The following is a 27307-nucleotide window of genomic DNA, read 5'->3' on the forward strand; positions in this document are numbered from 1 at the left end:
CTCAGATTTTTCATAAGCCATCACTTGTTGCGCAGTTATTCTGGAAGCTCTTAAATCCTGGGGCTTTTACTGCTTCGGACATGAGATACTTTGCTTCTAAATATTTATTGAGTATATTGACAATGCCTCCTTGTTCCTGCACTTTATAGTATTCAGTAGGTGAAATAATATCTTTCTTTTTCGGTAGTCTTTTTTTTAACTGTACCAAACACGATCAGAAGGCTTATAGCTGTGACAATGAGTAGAGAAATACACTGAAGTGACAAAAGTCCTAGCATAGCAATAAGCACGTATACAGATGGCAACAGTATCGCATGCACAAGATGTAAAAGGACAGAGCATTGGCGGAGCTGTCAGTTGTACTCACGTGATTTGTGTGAAAAGGTTTCTGACGTCTTCATAGCTGCACAATGGGAATCAACAGACTTTGAATGTGGAATGGTAACTGGAGCTAGATGCATGGGACATTCCACTTTGTAAACTGTTAGTGAATTCAAGATTCTGACATCCACTGTGTCAAGAGTGTGTTGAAAATACCAAATTTCAGGTATTATCTCTCACCATGGACAACACAGTGGCCGATAGCCTTTACTTAATGACCGAGAGCAGCAGTGATTGCATAGAGTTGCAAGTGCTAATAGACAAGCAACACTGTGTGAAATAACTGTAGAAATCAATGTGGGATGTACAACAAATGTATCTGACAGGACAGTGTGGTGAAATTTTGCATTAATGGTCTATGGCAGAAGACAACCGACACGAGTACCTTTGCTAACAGCAAATCACCTACAACATCTCTCCCTGGTGCATGACCATATCGTATGGACCTCAGATGACTGGAAAACTGTGGCCCGGTCAGATAAGTCCCGATTTCAGTTGGTCAGAGCTGTAGGGCTTGAGTGTGGTGCAGATCCCAAGTTGTCAGCAACGCACTGTGCAAGCTGGTGGTGGTTCCATAATGGTATGAGCTGTGTTTACATGGAATGGGTGGGATCCTCTGGTCCACCTGAACCAATCATTGACTGGAAATGGTTATGTACAGTTACTAAGAGACCATTTGCATCCATTCATGGACTAGTAGCTCCCAAACATGTCACTGGGCACAAATGTCCGCTATTGGTTTGAAGAACATTCCGGACAATTTGAGTGAATGATTTGGTCACCCAGATCGCCCGCCGTGATTCCCATCAAACATTTGTGGGATATGTTCATTTATGAGACATGTACAATATCCTGCACCAGCAACACTTTCACAATTATGGATGACTGTAGAGGCAGCATGGCTCAATATTTTTGCAGGCATCTTTCAACAACTTGTTGAGTCCATACCACATCGATTGACTGCACTATGCCATGCAAAAGGAGGTCCTGCACAATACTATAAGGTATTCCATTAGTTTTGTCACCTCAGCATAATTTACTACCTTATTAAATTTTCTGGTTTATTCCCTGAAGGCCATTAGTGTGCACATTATTGCTGTACTTTTATTTTGACTGGTGTAGGAGTCAGAGATGAACTGAATATCATTTGGACCACTCTCTAGCTGTGGTGCCTCAAGGTTTCTGAGAAAATCCAATAGAGGCTACTTGGGTGCATCCGTTCAGTCCTTCTGCCTCAGATCAAGTATAAAAAGCAATCCTTTCATTTTTCTGTGCTCAGGAATCAATCTAATCCAAAAACTGTATAGCGAAATCTGTCCTGAATAGATACTTGACACATGGACAGCTTTGTTATTGGCTGATTCACATTCTACATCAAAACACACTTTTATCGCTTTAGGATTTTCCTGCTCCATTATGGCACACAACACTTTTGCACAAAGCTTGTGCAATGTGTGATTTGTTATTAATTTATTCTTTTCCCCAGAGAGTGTTCCTTTTTTAATTTCAGTAAACAAATCTTGCATGTTGAGTATGTATCAGTATGGGGAGTTTTAAATGAAAGATTAAAGTAGTGGCAGAAAATGTGTTTGTACTTCAATAAAGAGCAAATAGGTAGGTCTGACAATAAAGAGCAAGTAGGGAGGCCTGATGCTTCCTTTTAAGAAATGTTTCCACAGTTTGATTATATTCAGCTTGGACTTTTTCTTCAAACAGCGGCTTTCTTTACAACTATATGTTTTGGTATCACTCTAGAGTCTGTCTTTGGACATCTCTGATGTTGCTTGAAATATTGTGGTAGATACAGTCCTGTTATTGCCTGGCTATCTTTTTTATTTACACTGTACTTCAACAGTATTCTTCCTTTTTGCTTCTTTCTTGATGTTCCTGCATTTCAGTGATGTGATTACCATGTATTTTAGTATTAACTGAACATTGTCTATTTTACAACAACTATTTGCATTGAGATGAAAAGTGATATCAGCTGCTCTTCATTCTTTTTTTCCTAAATCTTTTGGATTCACTGATAGTTTGGTAGCCCAAATGAACAGGCAGTGGCTGGCATTTTCTTGTTCTTGTTGGGCTTTTTGGATACTTTCACTCTCAATCTGGACTCCTACCACCTAAGCACTCAATTACATGTATACGATTTGCTGAATCTATTTTACAGTTTAGTAGCCTACTCCTTCACTGCAAAATTCTCCCTGTCAAAGGTATCTCAAACTGCATAGTAATCAGAAGCTAATTTTGTTGTGTTTCTATTGTTGGTTACAGCAGCAAGTACTTGCCTACAATTTATGTTCTCTTCTCTCTCTCTCTCTCTCTCTCTCTCTCTCTCTCTCTCTCTCTCTCCCCTATCTATCTATCAATCATTGAAAATGATCTCCTACATTGTTATTCTCCCTTCAGATCTCTCAGCAGCAAAGCACAGTTTGCATTTATTGACTTTTGTTTCAACTGACTGAGAGCAAATATCAAGTCCTGCAAAAACTCTTAGTTTTCAGCACCCTATAACAACAGCAAATATCAGAGTTTGACCAAACTGTTTCAACAAGTCATGCACGGCAACAAGCTTCACTAGTAACAACAAAAGCCTGAATTTTGAGAAATTGAGCATTTACTGACTTTTGAAATAACGCTCCTCAGTACCAAGTGAAGGGGAAACCTGCCAGGGTAGCCAAGAGTGCTAACACGTTGCTTCCTGGACTCGGGTAGGTGTGCCAGCCCCGGATAGAATCTGCCTGGCGGATTAACGATGAGAGAGGGTGTGCCAACCAGCCTTGATGTGGTTTTTAAGCAGTTTTCCACACCCCACTAGGTGAATGATGGGCTGGTCCCCGCATTACGCCTCAGTAACATGGCTCACAGACATCTGAACACATTAGCACTATTCCATGGATTACACTCGACACAGACAGTTGGGGTACACTAATTCCATCCCACGGGGTACAGGGTGGTGACAGGAAGGGCATCCGGCCACCCCTTAAAAATTGTCATGCCACATCCGATTAACCAGGCGACCCCACAAGTTGGGATTATTGCTTGGAAAGAGAGAGAGAGTGTGTACCAAGTGAAGGGGAACCTGTGATCGCATCCTATCAAGTGCATTGGTCCTCATGCATAGATATGATTGTAACTAAATGGACATGAAGATCAGTGTTTGGCAAGTACTTAGGAAGCCCAAGAGCATCTAGTGAACATGGAAGAGGAAGTAATCAGTAATGTGAGTGAATTATCAAGTAAATTTATTATGAATGTGTTAATTTTATGGCAGTCACACATGATCTGGAAAAGAAATTTGTTATGCATGTTGATGTGATTGTGCGCAACACCAAACACCGGAAGTACAGTCTGATATTGGTCTCTCAAAAACATATGCAGAACGAAGTAAACAAAGGAGTTCAGCCAAACAAGTCTCATATTTGTGAAATTGGGTTGAGTTTCACCATTGCACATATATGAGGGTGGATCAAATATACATGGGATTTTATTTTTTTATTTAAATTCATTTACCAAAAAACTCAAGGCAATTATAATTCATTTTTCCACATAGTCTCCTGCTTTGGAAATGCATTAGTCCCACTGTATGGGCAGCTTTTTGATGCCCTCATCATAAAAAGAACTGGATCGTGTCACCAGCCAGATGCACACAAAGTCTTCCACACTCTCGTCATCTTCAAATCATCGCCATCCTAGAGCTTTTTTAAGCAGTCCAAATAAATGGAAATTGCAGGGTGACAAGTCCAGGTTGTAAGGAGGAAGATCAACTGTAGTCCAGTGCATTTCTTGTAGCTTGGAGACAGTTAGAGCTGCAGTATGGGGTCGCGCATTGTCGTGGAGGAGGATGACCTATCAAATCGAATTGTCTCCTCTTTTGCACTGATACGCAACTCTCGCCTTGTTCAAAAGTTCTCAGTAGTAAGCAGCATTGATTGTGTGTCACTCATGCAAAAAATGAATCAGCAAAATGCCTCACTGATCGAAAAAATGGTTGAAAGAATCTTGCCATCTGACAGTTGAGTCTTGGCTTTCATTGGTGCTGCGTCCCCTTTCCTCCACCACTCCTTACAGGCTCGTTTGGATTCTGGAGTGTAGTGGTGAACCCATATTTTGTCACAGGTGACGATCTGTCTCAAAATTGCATCACCTTCTTCCGGAAACCTTGCAGTAAGCCTCTGACAGACCTCCAAACATCTCAACTTCAGATTCTCGGTCAAAAGTTTAGGTACCCATCTGGAAACACTTTACAGAACTGTAGGTCATTTGTGATGACTGCTTGACAGCTCCCATACCTGATTCCAGTTTTCTGTGCAATTTCTGATACTATCGTCCATTGATCGTCGAAAATAATGTCTTTAACTGCACAAATGTTTTTGTCTGTAATGCTGGTCCGAGGAGGATGGTGATCATGTTGCTCATTTTCTTGTCTTTGTATTTTTTATGCCAGGCAACCACACACATCCTTGATAATGTTTTATCACCGAACTGTACAGTCAATCTTTGGCAAATTTCTGCCACTGTAACTCCTTTACGAGCAAGAAATTTTATAATTATGCATTGCATAATGGAGGGTTGCACCTGTTGCTCAGACATCATGAGCATTACTGACAAAATGGTGGGAAATAGCTAACAGCACACTCTCCTCACTTCTAACAGTCCCGCCTAAGCATAGCAGAAGTGCAGGGCTAATCCTACCAACTGCTGATGGTCAGGAACAAAAATCTTGTTTATATTTGATCCCCCCACATACAAAAAAAGTTAAATTTGAAATTTGCAGTGATGCACTGAATCCTGGAAAAAAGATATGCATCCAGTAATGTTTATTTGACCATTTTTGGAAAAGCTACTTGCTTGCTAGAATGAAAAACAGAACATTACATTTGTAGTAGGATATATGCAGGGGGCACACTGCTATGTACAACTGAAACAGTGGCTCAGTCATTATATCCAAAAACTTTCAAAGAGCACTATGTTAGCACTTTGGAGGCTGGCCACTTAGAACAATACCAGGCCTAGAAAACTGGTTATTTATGCTATTGTTTAAAACATTGCCAGCACATATGTAACTGGTGCATCTACAAGAGAAATACATACTACAAGAGGACCAAGCTTCAAGACTTATTTTTCTTATTTACTTTCGTTTTTTGATAGATTACATTTTTAAAATAATGACAGAAACTACAATCATCCTTCCAAGAAAAATGTGTGAGGTGAGCTATGCAGTAGTTTCTTCCTCTTGAGCTTCCAAAATTCTTGCTCACACAACAAATGTGATGTATTTGTAGCGGAATTGGAGCAAACAGTGAAAACCTAATGAATGCACACATGAAATTATGTCAATGTCATCATATTGATTCAACCTTTCATGACAGCAGCAAGGAACAGGCAGTGAGACATCCATATGTGTTCTCATATGGAATGAATCCAGTTTTTGAGTGATAAGTGGCTTGCACACCAAGAAAATCATGGACCGACATATACTTGGGTGCAGTCTTTTTAAAACAAAGTTGTGACCCAACCGAAACTCAGTCTTGGTCTCCAAAGTCATTGACATTTGTTGCAAAAGTTGCAAAACAGTTTATGACAGAGTGTGCTTAATTTAGAAGCATTTAATTCTTGGAGGGGGAGTTTATGGAAATAGTTTGAGAAAGCCAACACCAGTTACTAGAATTGTTTGATGCCAAAGGTCAATATCCTACAAATCCTCAAAAGTACTAAGGTAACGTTTAACATAAGAATCTTCAGGGTTGGTAAGCCTACTACTGAAGGAGTAAGATTGAATGGCATAGTAAAATGACAGTACCATTCCTCAACAGAAATTGAATCCTAGAAAAATGTTCTCTTAAAATCTAAACATGAAACTTCATATAAACAAGTGTAAGATTTGAAATGAAGAAGCGAATACGACATGTAAGTGAATACGACATGTAACTTGAATAGAATGACTATCTCAGGGCTATACAGAGAGAGTAATAACAATAATAACAAGTACATATATCAGTTTTGAAGATACTCAACAGATTAAAAGCATTAAGTAATAGCCGCTGTATACCATAGTTGCATTTTTTTTACTTAACGTTGTGCAAAGGTAAATAATATGAGAGAAATAAGTGTGTGTGTGTGTGTGTGTGTGTGAGGGAGAGAGAGAGAGAGAGAGATTACATTGTTGTACAAACTTATCAAGACACTAATGCTTTTAATGAAGTCATACTTAGGAGATGACATGATGACATACTTGTTTATAGTTAATACAAATGCTAGTTAATTTTAAGATTAAATGTTAATAAATATGACACTGTATGATCAAGATAAAAATACAGTAGGAAAATTCTACCTACGATTAATATTTGGACTTACTAGTGGAAGTGATGCAACAAACGTGTGTATGTTGGCTGCCTTTGCTGCGGCCATGATTTCATCCATGGATACAGCACGGCTATTATCTCCATAGGCAATATTTTCTGCAATTGTGCGATCAAACAGAACTGGCTCTTGAGACACAATGCCCATTTGAGATCGCAGATTTCCAAGTGGGAAAAAACTTACATTCGTGCCATCAACATTCTGTAGAAGAATTAAATAATACATTGTTGAAGCTCACTCATGCAGCAAATCTCTTTGAATTTCTTTTAAAGACATTCAACACATTCTTTTGAAAAAACAAAAAGTGGTAATGTGGACAGAGAAACTTATTACAATCTCAAAGCACATTAATGATCACTATTAGAATAGCCAAATGTAGAGCAAATGAAAATTACATTGAAAACTCAAATAATAGATGTGAGGCAGCATGGAGGATTATAAAAGCAGAGTTGGGTACAGTTATAAATTGTAAAGAAAACACAACGGCTGTTGGTATCACAGCAGATGAATTTAATCAATTTTCTGTCAAGGCAGCAAACCTCACTACCACCCCAACTTCTGGCCAGCATATTTCCAATTCAATGTATGCTCCTAATCTAGAGCCCATTTCTGGCAATCAGTTTCTTCAAAACTGTACATACACTGTACCAACTTTCAAATGGATTCCAATACAAGTATATATGTGGTTAAATCAATAACAAAACTAGGAAATTCAAAATCCGAAGACATTTAAGGCTAATCAAATTTTGTGATTAAAAAAATAGTGAGTCTATATCAAACCCTCTTTGTAATTAATAAACTGGATTATGGTAGTGGCCATTTTCGAGGGTGTCTAAAAAGAACAATTGTCATCACTGTTCATAAAAAGGGTAAAAAGTTACACACAAATAATTACCATCTAATTTCAGTGGTATTCTCTCCAAAATAATATTATAGTGCCTATAACAAAATATTTGCAGACATTTATCTGAAAACAATATCTGACTAAATCTTGATATGGTTTTTAGGTCCAAATTTTCAAAATTGAAAGCAGTTGAAGGTCTCATTTCTTTTATACAAACCTCGTTTGAATCAAAGTTATCTAATGAAGCCATTCTAGTAGACCTAAGCAAGGCTTTTGAATTCAGTGAATGATGCAATACTATTGGAGAAATGTTGGTGTTATGGAGTCAGAGACTGAGAACTCTGCCTCATAAGCTCCTATCTCAGTGACAGGAAACAATTTATAGTTAACAACAACCAAAGGTTTTGAAAGTCTCTTCGGGTTTGCTGCCAGATCCTAAAATCAACTTGACTCGATATTTCCACAGTACATCGATGTTGTCGCCAGTGGTTGGCGGAAGGTGCACGTGCCCGTCGACCTGGGACCGGACCGCAGCGACGCACGGATGCACGCCAAGACCATAGGATCCTACGCAGTGCCGTAGGGGACCGCACCGCCACTTCCCAGCAAATTAGGGACACTGTTGCTCCTGGGATATTGGTGAGGACCATTCGCAATCGTCTCCATGAAGCTGGGCTACGGTCCCGCACACCGTTAGGCCGTCTTCCGCTCACGCCCCAACATCGTGCAGCCCGCCTCCAGTGGTGTCGCGACAGGCGTGAATGGAGGGACGAATGGAGACGTGTCGTCTTCAGCGATGAGAGTCGCTTCTGCCTTGGTGCCAATGATGGTCGTATGCGTGTTTGGCGCCGTGCAGGTGAGCGCCACAATCAGGACTGCATACGACCGAGGCACACAGGGCCAACACCCGGCATCATGGTGTGGGGAGCGATCTCCTACACTGGCCGTACACCACTGGTGATCGTCGAGGGGACACTGAATAGTGCACGGTACATCCAAACCGTCATCGAACCCATCGTTCTACCATTCCTAGACTGGCAAGGGAACTTGCTGTTCCAACAGGACAATGCACGTCCGCATGTATCCCGTGCCACCCAACGTGCTCTAGAAGGTGTAAGTCAACTACCCTGGCCAGCAAGATCTCCGGATCTGACCCCCATTGAGCATGTTTGGGACTGGATGAAGTGTCGTCTCACGCGGTCTGCACGTCCAGCACGAACGCTGGTCCAACTGAGGCGCCAGGTGGAAATGGCATGGCAAGCCGTTCCACAGGACTACATCCAGCATCTCTACGATCGTCTCCATGGGAGAATAGCAGCCTGCATTGCTGCGAAAGGTGGATATACACTGTACTAGTGCCGACATTGTGCACGCTCTGTTGCCTGTGTCTATGTGCCTGTGGTTCTGTCAGTGTGATCATGTGATGTATCTGACCCCAGGAATGTGTCAATAAAGTTTCCCCTTCCTGCGACAATGAATTCACGGTGTTCTTATTTCAATTTCCAGGAGTGTATTTCTGGAGTTACAAACTTTAAAGCATCCTACAGACTGCTTTTTAAAGACTTAAAAGTATTGACAGTCCCATCACTTTTTATATAGTCTTGCCTACTAAAGATTAAAGAAAAACTTAAATAACTACATCCTGAGGGAAGCTGTCAACATAAAACTAGGCAAATGAAACAGATAGATATGCCCTCAATATTATGAAAAGGAGAGATGCTGAGTCACAGATAGGCACAACAAGAAGACTGTCACGAAATAAGCACTTCACCAACAAGGCCTTTGTCAAAAATAGATGACAGACAGACATGCAAGCGCGCGCGCGCGCGCACACACACACACACACACACACACACACACACACACACACACACACGTCATCCCTCCATGCTCCCCAGCAGCACTTCACTGTCCCCCATCCCTACCCTCCTATTCCTACCCCTCCTCACCCACCCCAGCATCCTCCTTAACCCCCACCCAGTTGCCACTCTCATCATGCATAGCTGCTGCTGCCCGCAGTGTCGCCTCAGCTGCCAGAGACTGCAGTCATGCATGTGAGTTGTGTGTGTGTGTGTGTGTGTGTGTGTGTGTGTGTGTGTGTGTGTGTGTGTGTGTGTGTGCTTTTTGTTGTGCCTATCTGCGACTCAGCATCTCCGCTGTATGGTGAATAGAAACTTTCCTTTTCATAATACTGTTACATTCCACTCTGGATTTTCGATTGTTAGATATACCCACAGCCAAATTAAAGAAAACACAGTCTAGTTATGACTACCTGGGCATAAAATTATTTAATACTTTATCTTTCCATGCACATCATGTTTCATTTAAACTCTAAAACAAAAACTGAAAAATGGTTCAAAGACAAGGCTTTATACAATATTTCAGAATTTCTGAAGGTGACATGATACACTAAATTATTTCTAACTGTAAACTGTTTTGTATTTATCTAAGTATGTCAATGGTTCATTTGATACTTCTTGATTCTATTATTTTCTATGTATTACAAAACTAATAAATTGTTTTCTGGTGCATATTTTATGTGCCTTGTATTATTATTATTAGTAGTATGTGGACTGCAACTATGTCAACAAAATGTATTTTTACAATATATGCAAGCTCCATATGATGACATCGATTGCATAAAAATGCTTAAAGATGGATCAAAATAAATAAATAAATAAATAATGTTCTAAAAAAAATAAGTAAATCTTCAAATCAGCTAACACAACTCACCACAGTTCCTGCTAGAGGATCATACAATCTTTGCAGCAACTGCAGGCATGTCGACTTTCCACATCCACTCGGCCCAACAAGTGCGACTGTCTTTCCAGCCGGCACAAGGAGATTCAGAGACTTGAGCACTTGAACACCTGGTCTCGTTGGATATCTGAAGTCCACTTTATCATACCTCACTTCACCATTCAGTTGCTGTTACAAACATAGAAATGTTGTGACTTTTCTTTACAATTTGCATCCACCTTCTTCTTTTTTGAGTCATTATCCTATACCCTTATGGGATTGGTAAGTTAATTATTGGAGTTGCCAATGTTATTTGTTAAAAGTGGCCAGATGACAATCCTGTCACCACTCCTTTCTCTTAGGATGGAATTTGTGTACCCCAATTGCCTGCATCTAGCGTTATCCCATGTGAAAGTGTGCAAACATTTTCTAAATGTTTCCAAATTGTGTAACTGTATCATGATGTGGGTACCAGCATCATATTCACCTACTCAGATTTAGGAAACAGCCTAAAAATCATGTCCATGTTGGCAAATGCTATGGCTCTTGTTAGTCTGCCAGGTAGATACAATTTGGGGCGCATCGCCTTCCCGAATCCCATAAGCACCATGCTAATACATACAGCTATTGGGTGGGTCATCAGTCCCCTAGAACTTAGAACTACTTCAGCCTAACTAACCCACGGACATCACACACATCCATGCCCAAGGCAGGATTCGAACCTGCGACCGTAGCGGTCAAGCGGTTCTAGACTGAAGTGCCTAGAACTGCTCGGCCACTCCGGCTGGGTCATTTTCATTTTCATTATATACTAGTGTGTGTGTGTGTGTGTGTGTGTGTGTGTGTGTGTGTGTGTGTGTGTGTGTGTGTGCGCGCGCACATCGAGTGTGCAAGCATGCATTCACATTTCAGCTCCTTAGAAAATTATTATTTTTAATTTATTGGTGACACAACTGTAATAATTCTTTGTACAATTCTAGGTCTTCAATTTTCATATTCTATATTCCAAATAATTACAATCCTGATTTGATAGTTAATACCATTGTCAACTAATTTAACCCTTAACTGCTATGGACAGTCTCTCAAATGGCAACAACGTTTCATCTTGTGTTGTTTCACACATAAATACAAAGCAAAATGGACTCTTTTGTGTACCTTCCTATTGGTTGACAAGCTGTATATGCTAGAACTCTTGCACTGTTGCTGCTCTCTGTTTCTTATTTATAGGACTTGAGAGTCTCACAGAAGAACGGCAGTATTTGCTTGTTTGTTGTTCTGTTGAATGCTACAGTGTCTCCATGGTGGAAAAACCTTGACATTCTATGCAACATGTTTTATGTAAGACGTATGTGAATTTTCAAGAACATCTCAGTGAATCCTCAGATGAAGACTTTGACGACAGTGATAATGACCCTGATTTTGAGATCTTTAGTGATCACGGTACCAATTCAGTGTAGGTAACAGAAAGTGATGAAGATGTGACAGGTGATGGCGGTGTAGAAGCTTACTTCTTCAGTAAGAACAGATGTTTTTCCTGGAGAAAACAGCAGCCACCAGCTAATGTAAGAACAAGGCAATACATCATCATCTTGCAGCTTCCTGGACTGTGATAAATGGCGAAAAGTCCCAGATAAAACCCTGCTGTTTTGGAGGTATGGAAACTGTTCTTTATCCAAGATATTCTAGATAAAATCATTTTATGGACAAATCCGAAAATATCTAAACTTACAGCACAGTATACAAATGATCACTGGTCCTACCTGCAAGGTGTTGATGTCAGTGAACTGAAGGCACTAACAGGTGAATTAGTGTATTCAGCCACTTTCAAACGAATCGATTTACAGCTTCTTTGCAACAGATATTTTCAGATGCACTGTTAGTAAAGAATGACTTCTGTTTTTACTATCTGCATTGCGATTTGACAATCCAGATGATCAGGAGACAAAGAAAGTAGACAAGTCAGCAGCAATTTCACAAATCTTTATATGTTTCATTTAAAACATTTAACTTTCCTACCCTGTAGGTGCAACAGTTAAGTTCATGAAATACTTATACCTTTCCATGAAAAGTGTGGGGTAAGAATGTACATGCCAAACAAACTGACAAAATATGGCTCGAAAATTCAGTGCTTGACTGATGCTCGTATAAATTGCTTGTATAATGTGTACATTTATTCTGGAACAGGCAGTGACTGTCACACCCTTTCAAACTACACTGAAGAGCCAAAAAAACTGGTACACCTGCCTAATATTGTGTAGGGTCCCAGCGGGCACACAGAAGTGCCGCAACACGACGTGGCATGGACTCGACTAACGTCAGAAGTAGTGCTGTAGGCAACTGACACCATGAGTCCTGCAGGGCTGTCCATAAATTGGTAAGAGTATGAGGAGGTGGAGATCTCTTCTGAACAGCACATTGCAAGGTGTCCCAGATATGCTCAATAATGCCCGGTGGAAGTGTTTAAACTCAGAGGAGTGTTCCTGCCGCCACTCTGTAGCAATTCTGGACATGTGGGGCATCACATTTCCCAAGTTTGTCAGAATGAACAATGGAAATCAATGGATGAAGATGATCAGACAGGACACTTATGTACATGTCACTTGTCAGAGTCGTATATAGACATATCAGGGCTTTCCCAGCATAATAATTGATAATATTCATCTCAGGTTGCAGCTGGATCATAACGTCTTCATGATACAATATTTCCACGGTCCAACTGGCCGCCATCTTCAGGTGAAAGTGCTTGTGCATGATCTCGCCACAACTGACTTTCCAGCGCAAGCGGCAGCCCCTATATAGGCCACAGAAGGCCCACAACACGCGTGCGAGAAGGTGCTGTAACTGTCCTCTAGCACAAGTAAATATACCTCGCCACTAGTGGTGGAAACAGGCGAAATCGAGATATCGCTATCAAAAAATTAAAAATTTTATTTCGACGATCGAAACACAGACCGTTGTTTTTTAATGTCTGATAACACTGGGTCCCAAGTCTTACTTAAAAGATAACCCTTGTCTCTATTAATAAGATTATGAGATAAACGAATCTCTATGGATTCTTTTAAAACACAGTTCCAATAGCGAGATGCAGGGGCAACCATTTGTGTCTCGTCATATAGCATTCTGTGTCCCTCGGTGAGACAGTGTTCCACCACTGCTGATTTCTCAGGTTGAAGCAACCGTGTGTGCTGCTGGTGCTCGACACATCGGTCCTGAATGGTCTGGATTGTCTAACCAATATAAGCCTTCCCACAGTCGCAAGGGATCTTCTACACACCAGGCTTCCTCAAACCCAAGTCATCCATAACAGAGCCAAAAAGCGCTCTAATCTTTGCAGGCAGACGAAAAATACTTTTGATATGATATCTTTTCAGAGTTCTTCCTACCTTTGAGAAAATGCTCCCAGCAAAAGGCAGAAAAGCTACCGATTTGCAGGTACCTTCTGGTGGTTCAGGTGAAGGTCCAAACTGGAAAGCAAGACGGATGTGTTTATCTGTATAGCCATTCTGCTTGAACACAACCTTAAGATGGTCCAATTCTTGTGTCAAGCTTTCTCCATCAGAAATTGCATAATCTCTTCTCGCCAACCTCCGCAGGACCCCCGTATGCTGGAAAGATGGATGACAGCTAGAAGCATACAGGTAACAGCCCGTGTGCATAGGCTTTCAATAAACACAGTGTCCCAGTGTCCCATCATCCTTTCTGTACACCAGAACATCCAGAAACGGAAGCTTTCCATCACTTTCCACCTCCATGGTAAACTTGATGCTAGGATGCAGGGAATTAAACTGATCTAGGAGGCGATCAAGAGCTTCTCTCCCATGAGGCCACACCATAAATATATCGTCAAAGTACCTCCAGAAACAGGTTGGTTTTAAGGACGCCGTCTTCAGTGCCATGTCCTCAAAGTCTTCCATAAAAAGACTGGCGATTATTGGGGGCAATGGGCTCCCCATAGACACTCCGTCAGTCTGTTCAAAATATCTGTCATTGAATAAAAAGTACGTTGATGTCAGCACATGGTGACAAAACCTGGTTGTTTCCTCATCCAGTTTCTCACCAATTAATTGCAAGGATTCTTCCAGAGGAACCCAGGTAAAAAGCGACACAACATCAAAGCTCACCAGCAAATCCCAGGGACTAAGAGACAAGGACTTCAATCTCTGAATAAACACCACAGAATTGGGAATGTGATGTTCGCATTTACCTGACGACACTTTCAAAAAACCTCATCCTGGTGCTGCCGTGCCACCAAGATTATATGGTCTACCCAAGATTCATAAGAAAGTGGTCCCACTTCGTCCGATCATGAGTAATTTGGGTGCTCCTTCCTACAATCTAGCCAAGTATTTAGCATCTGTTCTTGGCCCTCACGTCGGTAAATGCAAGTATCACATTCCCAATTCTATGGTTTTTACTCAGAGATTGAAGTTGTTGTCTCTTAGTCCCTGGGATTTGCTTGTGAACTTTGATGTCGTGTCGCTTTTTACCTGGGTTCCTCTGGAAGAATCCTTGCAATTAATTGGTGAGAAACTGGATGAGGAAACAACCAGGTTTTGTCACCATGTGCTGACATCGACGTACTTTTTATTCAATGACAAATATTTTGAACAGACTGACGGAGTGTCTATGGGGAGCCCATTGCCCCCAATAGTCGCCAATCTTTTTATGGAAGATTTTGAGGACATGGCGCTGAAGATGGCATCCTTAAAACCAACCTGTTTCTGGAGGTACGTTGACGATACGTTTATGGTGTGGCCTCATGGGAGAGATGCTCTTGACCGCCTCCTAGATCAGTTTAATTCCCTGCAATCCTCATGGATGTGGAAAGTGATGGAAAGCTTCCATTTCTGGATGTTCTGGTGTACAGAAAGGATGATGGGACACTGGGACACTGTGTTTATCGAAAGCCTACGCACACGGACTGTTACCTGCATGCTTCTAGCTGTCATCCATCTTTCCAGCATACGGTGATCCTGCAGACATTGGCGAGAAGAGCTTATACCATTTCTGATGGAGAAAGCTTGACACAAGAATTGGACCATCTTAAGGTTGTGTTCAAGCAGAATGGCTATACAGATAAACACATCCGTCGTGCTTTCCAGTTTGGACCTTCACCTGAACAACCAGAAGATACCTGCAAATCGGTGGCTTTTCTGCCTTTTGCTGGAAGCATTTCCTCGAAGATACGAAGAACTCTGAAAAGATATCATATCAAAAGTATTTTTCGTCCACCTGCCAAGATTAGAGCGCTTTTTGGCTCTGTTAAGGATGACTTGGGTTTGAGGAAGCCCGGTGTGTAGAAGATCCCTTGCGACTGTGGGAAGGCTTATATTGGTCAGACAATCCGGACCATTCAGGACCGATGTGTTGAGCACCAGTAGTACACACGGTTGCTTCAACCTCAGAAATCTGCAGTGACGGACCACTGCGTCACCGAAGAACACAGAATGCAATATGATGAGACACAAATAGTTGCCCCTGCATCTCGCTATTGGGACTGTGTTTTAAAAGAATCCATAGAGATTCGTTTATCTCATAATCTTATTAATAGAGACAAGGATTATCTTTTATGTAAGACTTGGGACCCGGTGTTATCAGACATTAAAAACAAATGGTCTGTGTTTCGATCGTCGGAATAAAATTTTTAATTTTTTTTTTTTTTAATTTTTGATAGCGATATCTCGTTTTCACCTGTTTCCACCACTGGTGGCGAGGTATGTTTACTTGTGCTAGAGGGCAGTTACAGCACCTCCTCGTGCACGCGTTGTGTGCCTTCTGCGGGCTATATAGGGGCCACCGCTTGCGCTGGGAAGTCAGTTGTGGCAAGATCGTGCACAAGCACTCTCACCTGAAAATGGCGGCCAGTTGGACTGTGGAAATATTGTGCATGAAGACGTTATGATCCGGCTGCACACATATCAGGGGTCTCATATCATTCCAACCGCACATGCCCCACACCATTAAAGATCTTCCACCAGCTTGAAGAGTCCCTTGCTAACATCGAGGGTCCATGGATTCATGAGGTTGTCTCCATACCCGTACATGTCCATTTGTTCGATACAATTTGAAACGAGACTAATCCAACTAGGCAACATGTCTCCAGTCATCAACAGCTCAATTTTGGGGTAGATAGGCTCAGGTGAGGCATAAATGTTTGTGTCATACAGTCATCAAGGGTACATGAGTGGTCCTTCAGCTCCGATAGCCCATATCCATGATGTTTTGTTAAATGGTTTGCATGCTGACACTTGTTGATGGCCCAGCACCGAAATCTGCAGCAATTTGCGGAAGGGCTGCACTTCTGTCACATTGAACGATTCTCCTCAGTAGTTGCTGGTCCCATTCTTGCAGGATCTTTTTCCAGCTACAGTGATGTCGGTGATTTGATGTTTCACCGGATTCCTGATATTCACGGTATACTTGTGGAATGGTCATACTGGAAAATCCCCACTTCACTGCTATCTTGGAGATGCTGTGTCCCATCGTTCATGAGCCAACTGTAACACCACCTTCAAACTCACTTAAATATCAATACCCTGCCACTGTAGCAGCAGTAGCTGATTTAGTAACTGCAACAGGCGTTGCTGACCACAGTGCCGTATTCTGCCTGTTTACCTATCTCTGTATTTGAATACGCATGCCTGTACCAGTTTCCTTGGCACTTCAGTGTGCGAGAAAGGCCAGTGTTTCCATGCAGGTTGTTCTTCAATTGGTGAACTCTACTGAAAACTCATGAAGAAATGTTACAGGTGACAACTGGTACTCACCAGTAGAACTAGTCAATGAATTTTTGAAATAAGGCCTCACATATGTCAGCACTCGGAAAAGAAATGAAAAGGAGATACCACAGCAGTTTCTACCTAATAAGAAATGAGGATTGGTTGGTTGGTTTGGGGAAGGAGACCAGACAGTGTGGTCATCGGTCTCATCGGATTAGGGAAGGATTGGGAAGGAAGTCAGCCGTGCCCTTTCAGAGGAACCATCCCGGCATTTGCCAGGAGTGATTTAGGGAAATCACGGAAAACCTAAATCAGGATGGCCGGACGCGGGATTGAACCGTCGTCCTCCCGAATGCGAGTCCAGTGTCTAACCACTGCGCCACCCCGCTCGGTGAAGAAATGAGGAGTTAAGACCAACTGTATATGGTTTTATAGAAGACATGACACTTGTTTCCTTCTTGCGCTAAAAGTCAAAAGCTGCACCAAGCAGTAAACAATGATCCTGAATCAGGAAAAGCTGAGATCATCATGCTTTATTATGACAAAAGGTGGTGTGGACTGTCTTGACCAAAGGTATGCAGCTTATTCATCAAGCCGCCAGACAAGAAGATGCCCTTTGGCCACTTCATTCACATTAGTGGATGTTGCTTGTGATATGAATTCTTATGTGATATATAAAGCTTATCCAAGGGCAGAAGTAATGACAAGATTAATATTCATGAAGAGACCAGCAAAAGATCTTGCTGAGCCTCATATGAAGCATAGATTTTCTACACGATGCTTACCACGAGAGCTCAGTGATACCACGAGAAAATTCTTCACATACAAAATGAGCCACAGACACTGAAAGAACAGTTTGAAAAAGGAAAAAAATGTGCCTTTTGCCCACCTCATCTAAAGAGGAAAACAAGATTTCCCTGTCAACAGTGTGCGAGTCTGCTCGGAAGATCTGCATGAATCGCATGCAAGTTGAAAGTGATTGAAATATGATTCAGGAACTCATAGGACTAAATAATTAGTTTGTACTACTTCTTTTAAAAGTAAAATGTGGCAAAAATTTTCCCTTTATTGAATTATGGAGTGCAACAGCCACTCTACTCTGAAACAATGAGCAATAAACCCAAAGCTGACTTCGTATCCAATTTCTGAAAAATGGAGTGTGTTTTTCCAACTAGCTATTTTGCTAATCTGTACTATTATCTCTTTGATGATAATTTGAAAGTTGTTACTTTTGTAATGCATATATTAAAAATACATAGCAAATTTTGCTGTGTTTTAAATGTTTAAAATCTTGCATTGTTTAAAAACATTCAAATTTCCACAAAGCCTACTTCTATGAAGTGTAATGAACGTCGAGGGTTAAAGGTATCTGTGCAGGTGGATGAGTCCACAGTGATCAATGGGATGAGGATGAAGATAGCAACCAAAATTAGGCCATTTAAGACAATATTATCACAACGATGTATTGCTTCACAAAAAAGTACAAAGGTAAACTACTTCCCTATTCAGACACAAGAACTGTCGAGGAAGGAGTTTTTCAAGTGAAGGACAAAATGAGGCTGTGAGGAGTAAGTGTTAAAGCATTCATAAGCTGACAGAGTCAACAGAATGGTGCTCAGCAATCTGGCGAGGTTCATTTTTCTGTCCTAGCTCAAGTTCCACAATTGAGAAATTCTGTGGTAAGCACCTCTCTAAGTTGTAATGCCAAAAATTTTAATACCATCAAACACATCTGTAATCATATCTTAAAATTTTATACATATGCTGTGCAGTAATTTCTTAAATGTTCCAAACTATATATAGTGAGCCTTCTCAAAGTTTAATAAATGAGGAATGTCAGTGGCACATCCATTGAGAGTTGTTTGGTTGGTTGATTTGAGGGAAGGGACCAAACAGTGAGGTCAACGGTCCTATCACATTAGGGAGGGATGGGGAAGGAAGTTGACCATGCCCTGCCAAAGGAACCATCCTGGCATTTGCCTGAAGTGATTTAGGGAAGTTTACCACAAACCTAAATCAGGATGGCCGGACTTGGGTTTGAACCGTGTCCTCTAGAACGCGAGTCCATTGTGCTTACCACTGTGCCATATCGCTCTGTCCCATTGAAAGTCCTTTCAAAAACTATTTATTTATAACAATATTTGTTTTACATGCATACCAAACAAATCCACCATCTGGCAGTATCACTGATCAAAGTCATTAATGCACACTAGTGAAAGCAAATGAACTAAAGATGGAAGTTTAGGAGACACTACACATCATCACCTGTTAATTAGACAACTGATTTGTTAGCTCATGGGTCTGTCATATTGGTTTTGTGATATGATTTTGTTCTTTATAAAAATGTTGCCAATAATTGATATAAATCAATTAGCTACACTGATTGAAAACAATACTGCAGGAGTTACATTGAGGGCAACATACATTAAGCAGGACAGATTTATGAAAATTTATTTACATATTCTTTTTAATTTTTAAACATGCTAACAGAGTTTATTTCTAAACACATTAAAATCCCCTGCATGTGTTTAGTGTGCAGTCACTACTATACAAATTATTTTATGAAATTTTATGAAATTCATCCAGATGCTTCTTTATAAACAAATCATTATTTTCAACATTCTTGAGTTTAAAACAGTAATTGATAAATATGGCAAAATTCCACCTTGTTCTGTATCTATTCTGCAGAAGCAAAGAGGTGGCTTGAATCCTGTAACACCTGTTGCCTCTTGCTTGTATCATTCATTAGTAGCATGGAACGAAGGCATCAAGTTTACATTAGTATCACTGTGTGAGTTGGAATTATGGGTGATGAATTAATAGGGCCGTACACTTTTCCCTATTAATTAACATCTGTTGTTTGTCACCAATTTCTGTGTGACAAATTACCTACCCTATTGAAAAAATGGAAATGAAGTCCCATGCTTCTTAACAGAGCATAGGGGAATGGTGTGGGATACCCGCACCACCATACTAGGCACAGTCCTAATGCAGGTGGTTTGCCATTGCCTTCCTCCAACCTTAATAGGGATGAATGATTATGATGATGATGATGATGATGATGATGACACAACAACACCCAGTCATCTCGGGGCAGGTGAGAATCCCGCCAGGAATTGAACCTGGGACCCCGGGCTCAGGAAACGAGAATGCTTCCATGAGACCACGAGCTGCAGACTACCTACCCTATTGGACAACATATTCCTTAGGAAGACGATGATTGTGGTTTTGTAGGCTAGGACATTACTCTATTGTCTACAGCTTGTGTGACAGTATCAAACACAAACATTGATTGTGAAGGTCTAGTAATGTCGCAGCCTTTTCAGCTGACTGTAAGCCCTCTCATTTCTGGTGGTGAAGAAATTTAAAGACATTGCTGTGTTCAAGACCCATTGAAAATGTACACACATTAGAGGAGCATGAGCCTCATGCACGTGACCAGATTCAAGGGCATCCAAGACAGGTCAGATGAGTTCTTGATTTTTTATGAAAGATGGCTGAAGGAATTGTAAGAATGAGTGCTAACCGCATTGAGCATCTCCAACAGCAGTAGTAGTGATAGTAGTAAACAGACAAATGACTATCATAGGACAGAATGGCCAATATCTCAACAACGTTTTGTTTCCAAACTTATGTTCACATGATGTTTATCTCTTTTTAACAAGTGCTATTTCCAATACAAACATGGGATACTTTTACAGAAACATCCCGTATGTTGCACAGTTAAAGCATATGTCAGGCAGTTTGAGACCTTCTGATAGACTCATGGGTTCCCCTGCAAATTAAGCATGTGCCCTTTTTCCTCCCCCTGAAGACTACATAACACATACACAAATAATATTGCAATACAACAATTTTATCAGAATTTATAATAAAGGGAAATTGGTAAAGTTGGTACATACCAGTAAAAATCCACATTTACCAAAATTATCCATTTTTGAGTAATAATTAATAACTTACCAACATTTTATCTCCAAATGTTACATCAATTGTTGGTTTCCTGTCCATTAAAGCAAAAAGTCTAGCTGCAGCCATTTTGGCTGTGCTAAAATTTGGAGCAAATGCTAGTGATTGTCCAAGCATCCATGCACCAAAAATCATTGCCTCAGAAACCCTGCAGCAGTAATTAAAACATTCATCAACAAAGTAGTAACACTTCACTGACAGTTTAACATGTTCTCACTACGTACCATATTATACAAAACTAGGTGACAAATCCCACATTTCCTTGGCATTCATTTTTGTAGATACATTCAGCAGCATGTGTGGATATGGTCTACAGAATGTGATTCAAATAGAATTAGTACCAAAGAAGTAATAAATCTCAATGCCCTACACAGTGTGGCAGTTTTTCATGCATCTCAATGTTTATGACATCATATCTCCTGAAACATGTGTGGTACCATGATATAATTTTGTAGGTGCATTTAACCTCATATGAGGAAACTGTATGCAAAATTTATTGAGAATAGAATTAGTGGCACAGAAATAATAAATTTAAACATCATACAAAATGTGTCAGTTTTTTTACACAACTCATTGTTTATGAGGTAATATCTCCTGAATTATAATAGGTAGGTGGTTCTTGCCCAAACAGCAACTGCTGCCTGACATCAAGGGATGTGTGTACAAGTTCGATTGAAATTGGTGCAGTAGTATAGGCAGAGTTACGAAAAACACACACACACATTTTTATAATATTAATAGATATCTTCCTATCTATACAAACTCTATAAATTTATTTTGTAAGAAAACACACAAGACCTGTCCCAGAAGTATCCAACCTAACAAAGAAAACACAAAAATTTAGGGAAAAACATCTTTATTTCTCTACATAGTCTCCTTTTAGCAGCTTTGGTACCCTGTTTCCCTGGACTCTACAGAAAATCTGTCAGCTGCAGATTCCACCTCTTTATTTTTGCAGATTTACCACCAAGCCATTGCTTCAAGTTTGGAAAGAGAAACAATGAGAACAGGCTGCTGGGTAAGCAATTTCAACTTCAATCCACTTACTTTGGACATGGCAATAACTGGTGCACGGTCATGATGAAGCAAAACAGTCTTCCCCCGCCCATCAAACATGGCAATTTTTGTTCGATTTCATCACTCAAACACTGCAATAACTCTACATTTATTGCTTTTCCTTTTTGAAAATAATCAACAAAATTATCCCATATGCATACCAAAATAATGATGCCATGACCTTGCCCACAGATGGAACTGTTTTCACCTTCATTAGAACTTACTGATCCTCCCCTTTCAATCCACTGGTTTTGCTGTTCTTTCCTCTCAGGTCTGGCGTAATAGACCCATGTTTCATCCATGGTTATGAATTGACACAAAAAGTTGGCTTTATTGCAGTGAAACATCACCAAACACTCGACTGAAGCATCTTCATTATGCTGTTTTTGTTCCATTGTGAGTCAACATAGCACCCATCTTGACACGCCTTACTCATGTCCAAATTTTCATCTAGTATACAATATACAGCACTTTTTGAGATGCTCGTGATGTCTGCTAGCTCATGCACCTTCTGTCAATGGTCATTCAAAGCCATTTTGTGACTTTTCTTCACAATTTCTGACATGGTCACCTCATTTGGTTGACAACTGCGATGTTCATCTCGGTAGTTCATACAGCCTCACTTGAACTCTGCCACCAGATATTTTACTGTTGTAAACGAAGGAGCAGACTCCCTAGTGTAGAATATTATTCAGCTCTGGGGTGGCAAGCGCCAACCAGGAGTAAGTGAAACTAAAGAAGTCAGTTACTAAGAGAGAAGGAAATCAGTGACTTCCAGTCGATAGCACTGAACTGAAGCAGTAAATTACTCCAGGAGTAAAATTTTCATTTTCTTCCAAAGTCAATGTGTTTACTCCATTACTGGTGGAAAGCACCACTGAAGAGTACGCTACTTTGTTAGTAACTTAAGGAGGAAAGAAGGCCAAAATTTACTCCTAGGCAGTAGTAGGAGTAAAGTATGAGAGTAAGATGCGATCTTTGAGTTCTGAATTTTAAGTGTCAAATTCTATGAATTACCTGGACTACAAAGAATACATGGAGACAGAGGAAGAGGTGAACATCCCAAGAAAGAGGGTTGTACTGGAGAGAAGAGACCCATTTGTGATGTATAGTGACAGTGATTTCAAAGAGTAGTTTGGGTTTCGTAAGTAATCTTTTGAGTTGCTGCCTGGTATGCTGGAACCATTACTGCAGCATAATTCTGACAGGAACCGTGCTTGTCTCCTAGGCTGCAACTTCTTTGTGGACTGCAAATCTTTCTCACAGGTACTTATCAAATAATAGCTGGGAATCTCATTAATATCCATTGCAATACTGCAGGAAGAGCTTTAAACAGTGTGATAAACAGTTTAATTGCCTTACCACTGTATACTTACAGTATGGAGTGACTGTGTGGGGAAACTCAAACAAACAAGAGACAAAACGAGTGTTCACATTACAAAAAAAAAAAAAAAAAAAAGCAATTAGGACCATTTTAAGAAGAAAGACCTCTGAAACATGCAGAAACTGTTTCAAGAATTTAGATATCTTAACTTTTTCATCATTGTATATATACAAAACAATAATGTGCATCACAAAAGGTAGTGAAGACTGGATTACAAATGCTAGTGTACACACCCACAATACAAGAAAGAAGAATGACGTACGGAGCATACCCCACCGACTGGCAGGGCTAGAAAAAGGACCCCAGTACTCTGGTATCAGACTACTAAGAAGTCTGCCCAAAACCCTGCAAGATAGTGTACTTCACAATGACTTTCCAAAGAAACTTAAAGACTATCTCATTGAAAAAGAGTTTTACAGTGTTGCAGAATACTTATGCCATTAAATTTGTATATATTGTTACTCATTATCAGTGATGTCAAAGTGTAAGCTAAAGGTGTAGAAAAATAAGTGATAAAGAATATCAATACTTTGACATGTCCTATATTACACGTACATTTACTGTACACAATGTAATCTTACAGGATCAAATAAAATTCAATTCAATTCAATTCAATTCAATTCAATTCAATTCAATGTGTCCATGCCTCAGAGCCAAGAACAAAAGGGAACTGTAATGAAATGGTGGATTCCCAAATGTCATAGGGGCTATATTGTGTACATATACCCATACTTTGTACTTCTGGTGTACAAGCAGAACTATACAGAAATGACAAGAATTTCTTTTCTATCAATACACAAATCATCTGTGATGCCAATATGCTGGCCAGGTTCCACGCATGATGCACGCATTTGGACCACTAGTAGAGTTGCTGTAGAATTTGAATATGGACAATATCATGGGTTGCTTGTTGGAGATAGTGGATATGCTCTCCCAAACATCTTGTTATTGTTGATGTGGTCTTCAGTCCAGAGACTGATTTGATGCAGTTCTCCATGCTACTCTATCCTGTGTAAGCGTCTTCATCTCCCAGTACCTACTGCAACCTACATCCTTCTGAATCTGCTTAGCGTATTCACCTCTTGGTCTCCCTCTACAATTTTTACCCTCCACACTGCCCTCCAATACTAAATTGGTGATCTCTTTATGCCTCAGAACATGTCCTACCAACCGATCCCTTCTTCTAGTCAAGTTGTGCCACAAACTTCTCTTCTCCCCAATCCTATTCAGTACCTCCTCATTAGTTATATGATCTACCCATCAAATCTTCAGCATTCTTCTGTAGCAATACATTTCAAAAGCTTCTATTCTCTTCTTGTCCAAACTATTTATCATCCATGTTTCACTTCCATGCATGGCTACACTCCATACAAATATTTTCAGGAACGACTTCCTTACACTTAAATCTATACTCGATGTTAACAAATTTCTCTTCTTCAGAAACGCTTTCCTTGCCATTGCCAGTCTACATTTTACATCCTCTCTACTTCAACCCTCATCAGTTATTTTGCTCCCCAAATAGCAAAACTCCTTTACTACTTTAAGTGTCTCATTTCCTACTCTGATTCCCTCAGCATCACCTGACATAATTCGACTACATTCCATTATCCTCGTTTTGCTTTTGTTGATGTTCATCTTATATCCTCCTTTCAAGACACTATCCATTCCATTTAACTGGTCTTCAAAGTCCCTTCCAGTCTCTGACAGAATTACAATGTCATCAGCAAACCTCAAAATTTTTATTTCTTCTCCATGGATTTTGATACCTACTCCGAATTTTTCTTTTGTTTCCTTCACTGCTTGCTCAATATACAGATTGAATAACATCGGGGAGAGGCTACAACCTTGTCTCACTCCCTTCCCAACCACAGCTTCCCTTTCATGTCCCTCGACTCTTATAAATGCCACCTGGTTTCTGTACAAATTGTAAATAGCCTTTCGCTCCTAGTATTTTACCCCTGCCACCTTGAGAATTTGAAAGAGAGTATTCCAGTCAACATTGTCTAAAGCTTTCTTTAAGTCTACAAATGCTAGAAACGTAGGTTTGCCTTTCCTTAATCTAGCTTCTAAGATAAGTCATAGGGTCAGTATTGCCTCACGTGTTCCTATATTTCTACGGAAACCAAACTGATCTTCCCCGAGGTCGGCTTCTACCAGTTTTTCCATTCATCTGTAAAGAATTCGCTTAAGTATTTTGCATCCGTGACTTATTAAACTACTAGTTCGGTAATTTTCACATCTGTCAACACCTGCTTTCTTTGGGATTGGAATTATTATATTCTTCTTGAAGTCTGAGGGTATTTCACCTGTTTCATACATCTTGCTCATCAAATGGTAGAGTTTTGTCAGGACTGGCTCTCCCAAGGCCGTCAGTAGTTCTAATGGAATGTTGTCTACTCCTGAGGCCTTGTTTCAACTCAGGTCTTTCAGTGCTCTGTCAAACTCTTCATGCAATATCATATCTCCCATTTCATCTTCATCTACATCCTCTTCCATTTCCATAATATTGTCCTCAAGTACATCGCCCTTGTATAGACCCTCTATATACTCCTTCCACCTTTCTGCTTTCCCTTCTTTGCTTAGAACTGGGTTTTCATCTGAGCTCTTGATATTTATACAAGTGGTTCTCTTTTCACCAAAGGTCTCTTTAATTTTCCTGTAGGCAGTATCTATCTTACCCCTAGCGATATAACCCACTACATCCTTACATTTGTCCTCTAGCCATCCCTGTTTAGCCATTTTACACTTCCTGTCGATCTCATTTTTGAGACGTTTTTATTCCTTTTTGCCTGCTTCATTTACTGCATTTTTATATTTTCGCCTTTCATCAGTTAAATTCAATATTTCTTCTGTTACCCAAGGATTTCTACTAGCCCTCATCTTTTTACCTACTTGATCCTCTGCTGCCTTCACTACTTCATCCCTCAGAGCTACCCATTCTTCTTCTACTGTATTTCTTTCCCCCATTCGTGACAATTGTTCCCTTATGCTCTCCCTAAAACTCGGTACAACCTCTGGTTTAGTCAGTTTATCCAGATCCCATCTCCTTAAATTCCCACCTTCTTGCAGTTTCTTCAGTTTTAATCAACAGTTCATAACCAATAGATTGTGGTCAGAGTCCACATCTGCCCCTGGAAATGTCTTACAATTTAAAACCTGGTTCCTAAATCTCTGTCTTACCATTATATAATCTATCTGAAACCCATCAATATCTCCAGGCTTCTTCAATGTATACAACCTTCTTTTATGATTCTTGAACCAAGTGTTAGCTATAATTAAGTTATGCTCTGTGCAAAATTCTACCAGGCAGCTTCCTCTCTCATTTCTTAGCCCCAATCCATATTCACCTACTATGTTTCCCTCTCTCCCTTTTCCTACTACCAAATTCCAGTCACCCATGACTATTAAATTTTCATCTCCCTTCACTATCTGAATAATTTCTTTTATTTCATCATACATTTCTTCAATTTCTTCGTCATCTGCAGAGCTGGTTGGCATATAAACTTGTACTACTGTAGTAGGCATAGGCTTCATGTCTATCTTGGCCACAATAATGCGTTCACTATGCTGTTTGTAGTAGCTTACCCCCACTCCTATTTTTTTATTCATTATTAGACCTACTCCTGCATTACCCCTATTTGAGTTTGTATTTATAACCCTGTATTCGCCTGACCAAAACTCTTGGTCCTCCTGTCACAGAACTTCACTAATTAGTACTATATCTAACTTTAACCTATCCATTTCCCTTTTTAAATTTTCTAACCTACCTGCTCGATTAAGGGATCTGACATTCCATGCTCCGATCCATAGAACGCCAGTTTTCTTTCTGCTGATAACAACATCCTCCTGAGTAGT

General features: G+C 40.3%; 1 protein-coding gene across 1 annotated transcript in view; it reads right to left on the reverse strand.

Moving 5' to 3' along the window:
- The window catches only part of LOC126094634 (multidrug resistance protein homolog 49-like), a 437775-nt gene that overhangs the window by 14502 nt on the left and 395966 nt on the right, over nucleotides 1–27307 (reverse strand). Inside the window, exons 20-22 of the mRNA XM_049909121.1 lie at nucleotides 21007–21160; nucleotides 10322–10516; nucleotides 6739–6945 (exon numbers count right to left, since the gene is read on the reverse strand). Of these exons, the coding sequence (XP_049765078.1) occupies nucleotides 6739–6945; nucleotides 10322–10516; nucleotides 21007–21160 (556 nt within the window). The remainder of the gene's footprint in view (nucleotides 1–6738; nucleotides 6946–10321; nucleotides 10517–21006; nucleotides 21161–27307) is intronic.

The sequence above is a fragment of the Schistocerca cancellata genome, chromosome 8 (genome assembly GCF_023864275.1).
Source record: "Schistocerca cancellata isolate TAMUIC-IGC-003103 chromosome 8, iqSchCanc2.1, whole genome shotgun sequence".
Taxonomy (NCBI): domain Eukaryota; kingdom Metazoa; phylum Arthropoda; class Insecta; order Orthoptera; family Acrididae; genus Schistocerca; species Schistocerca cancellata.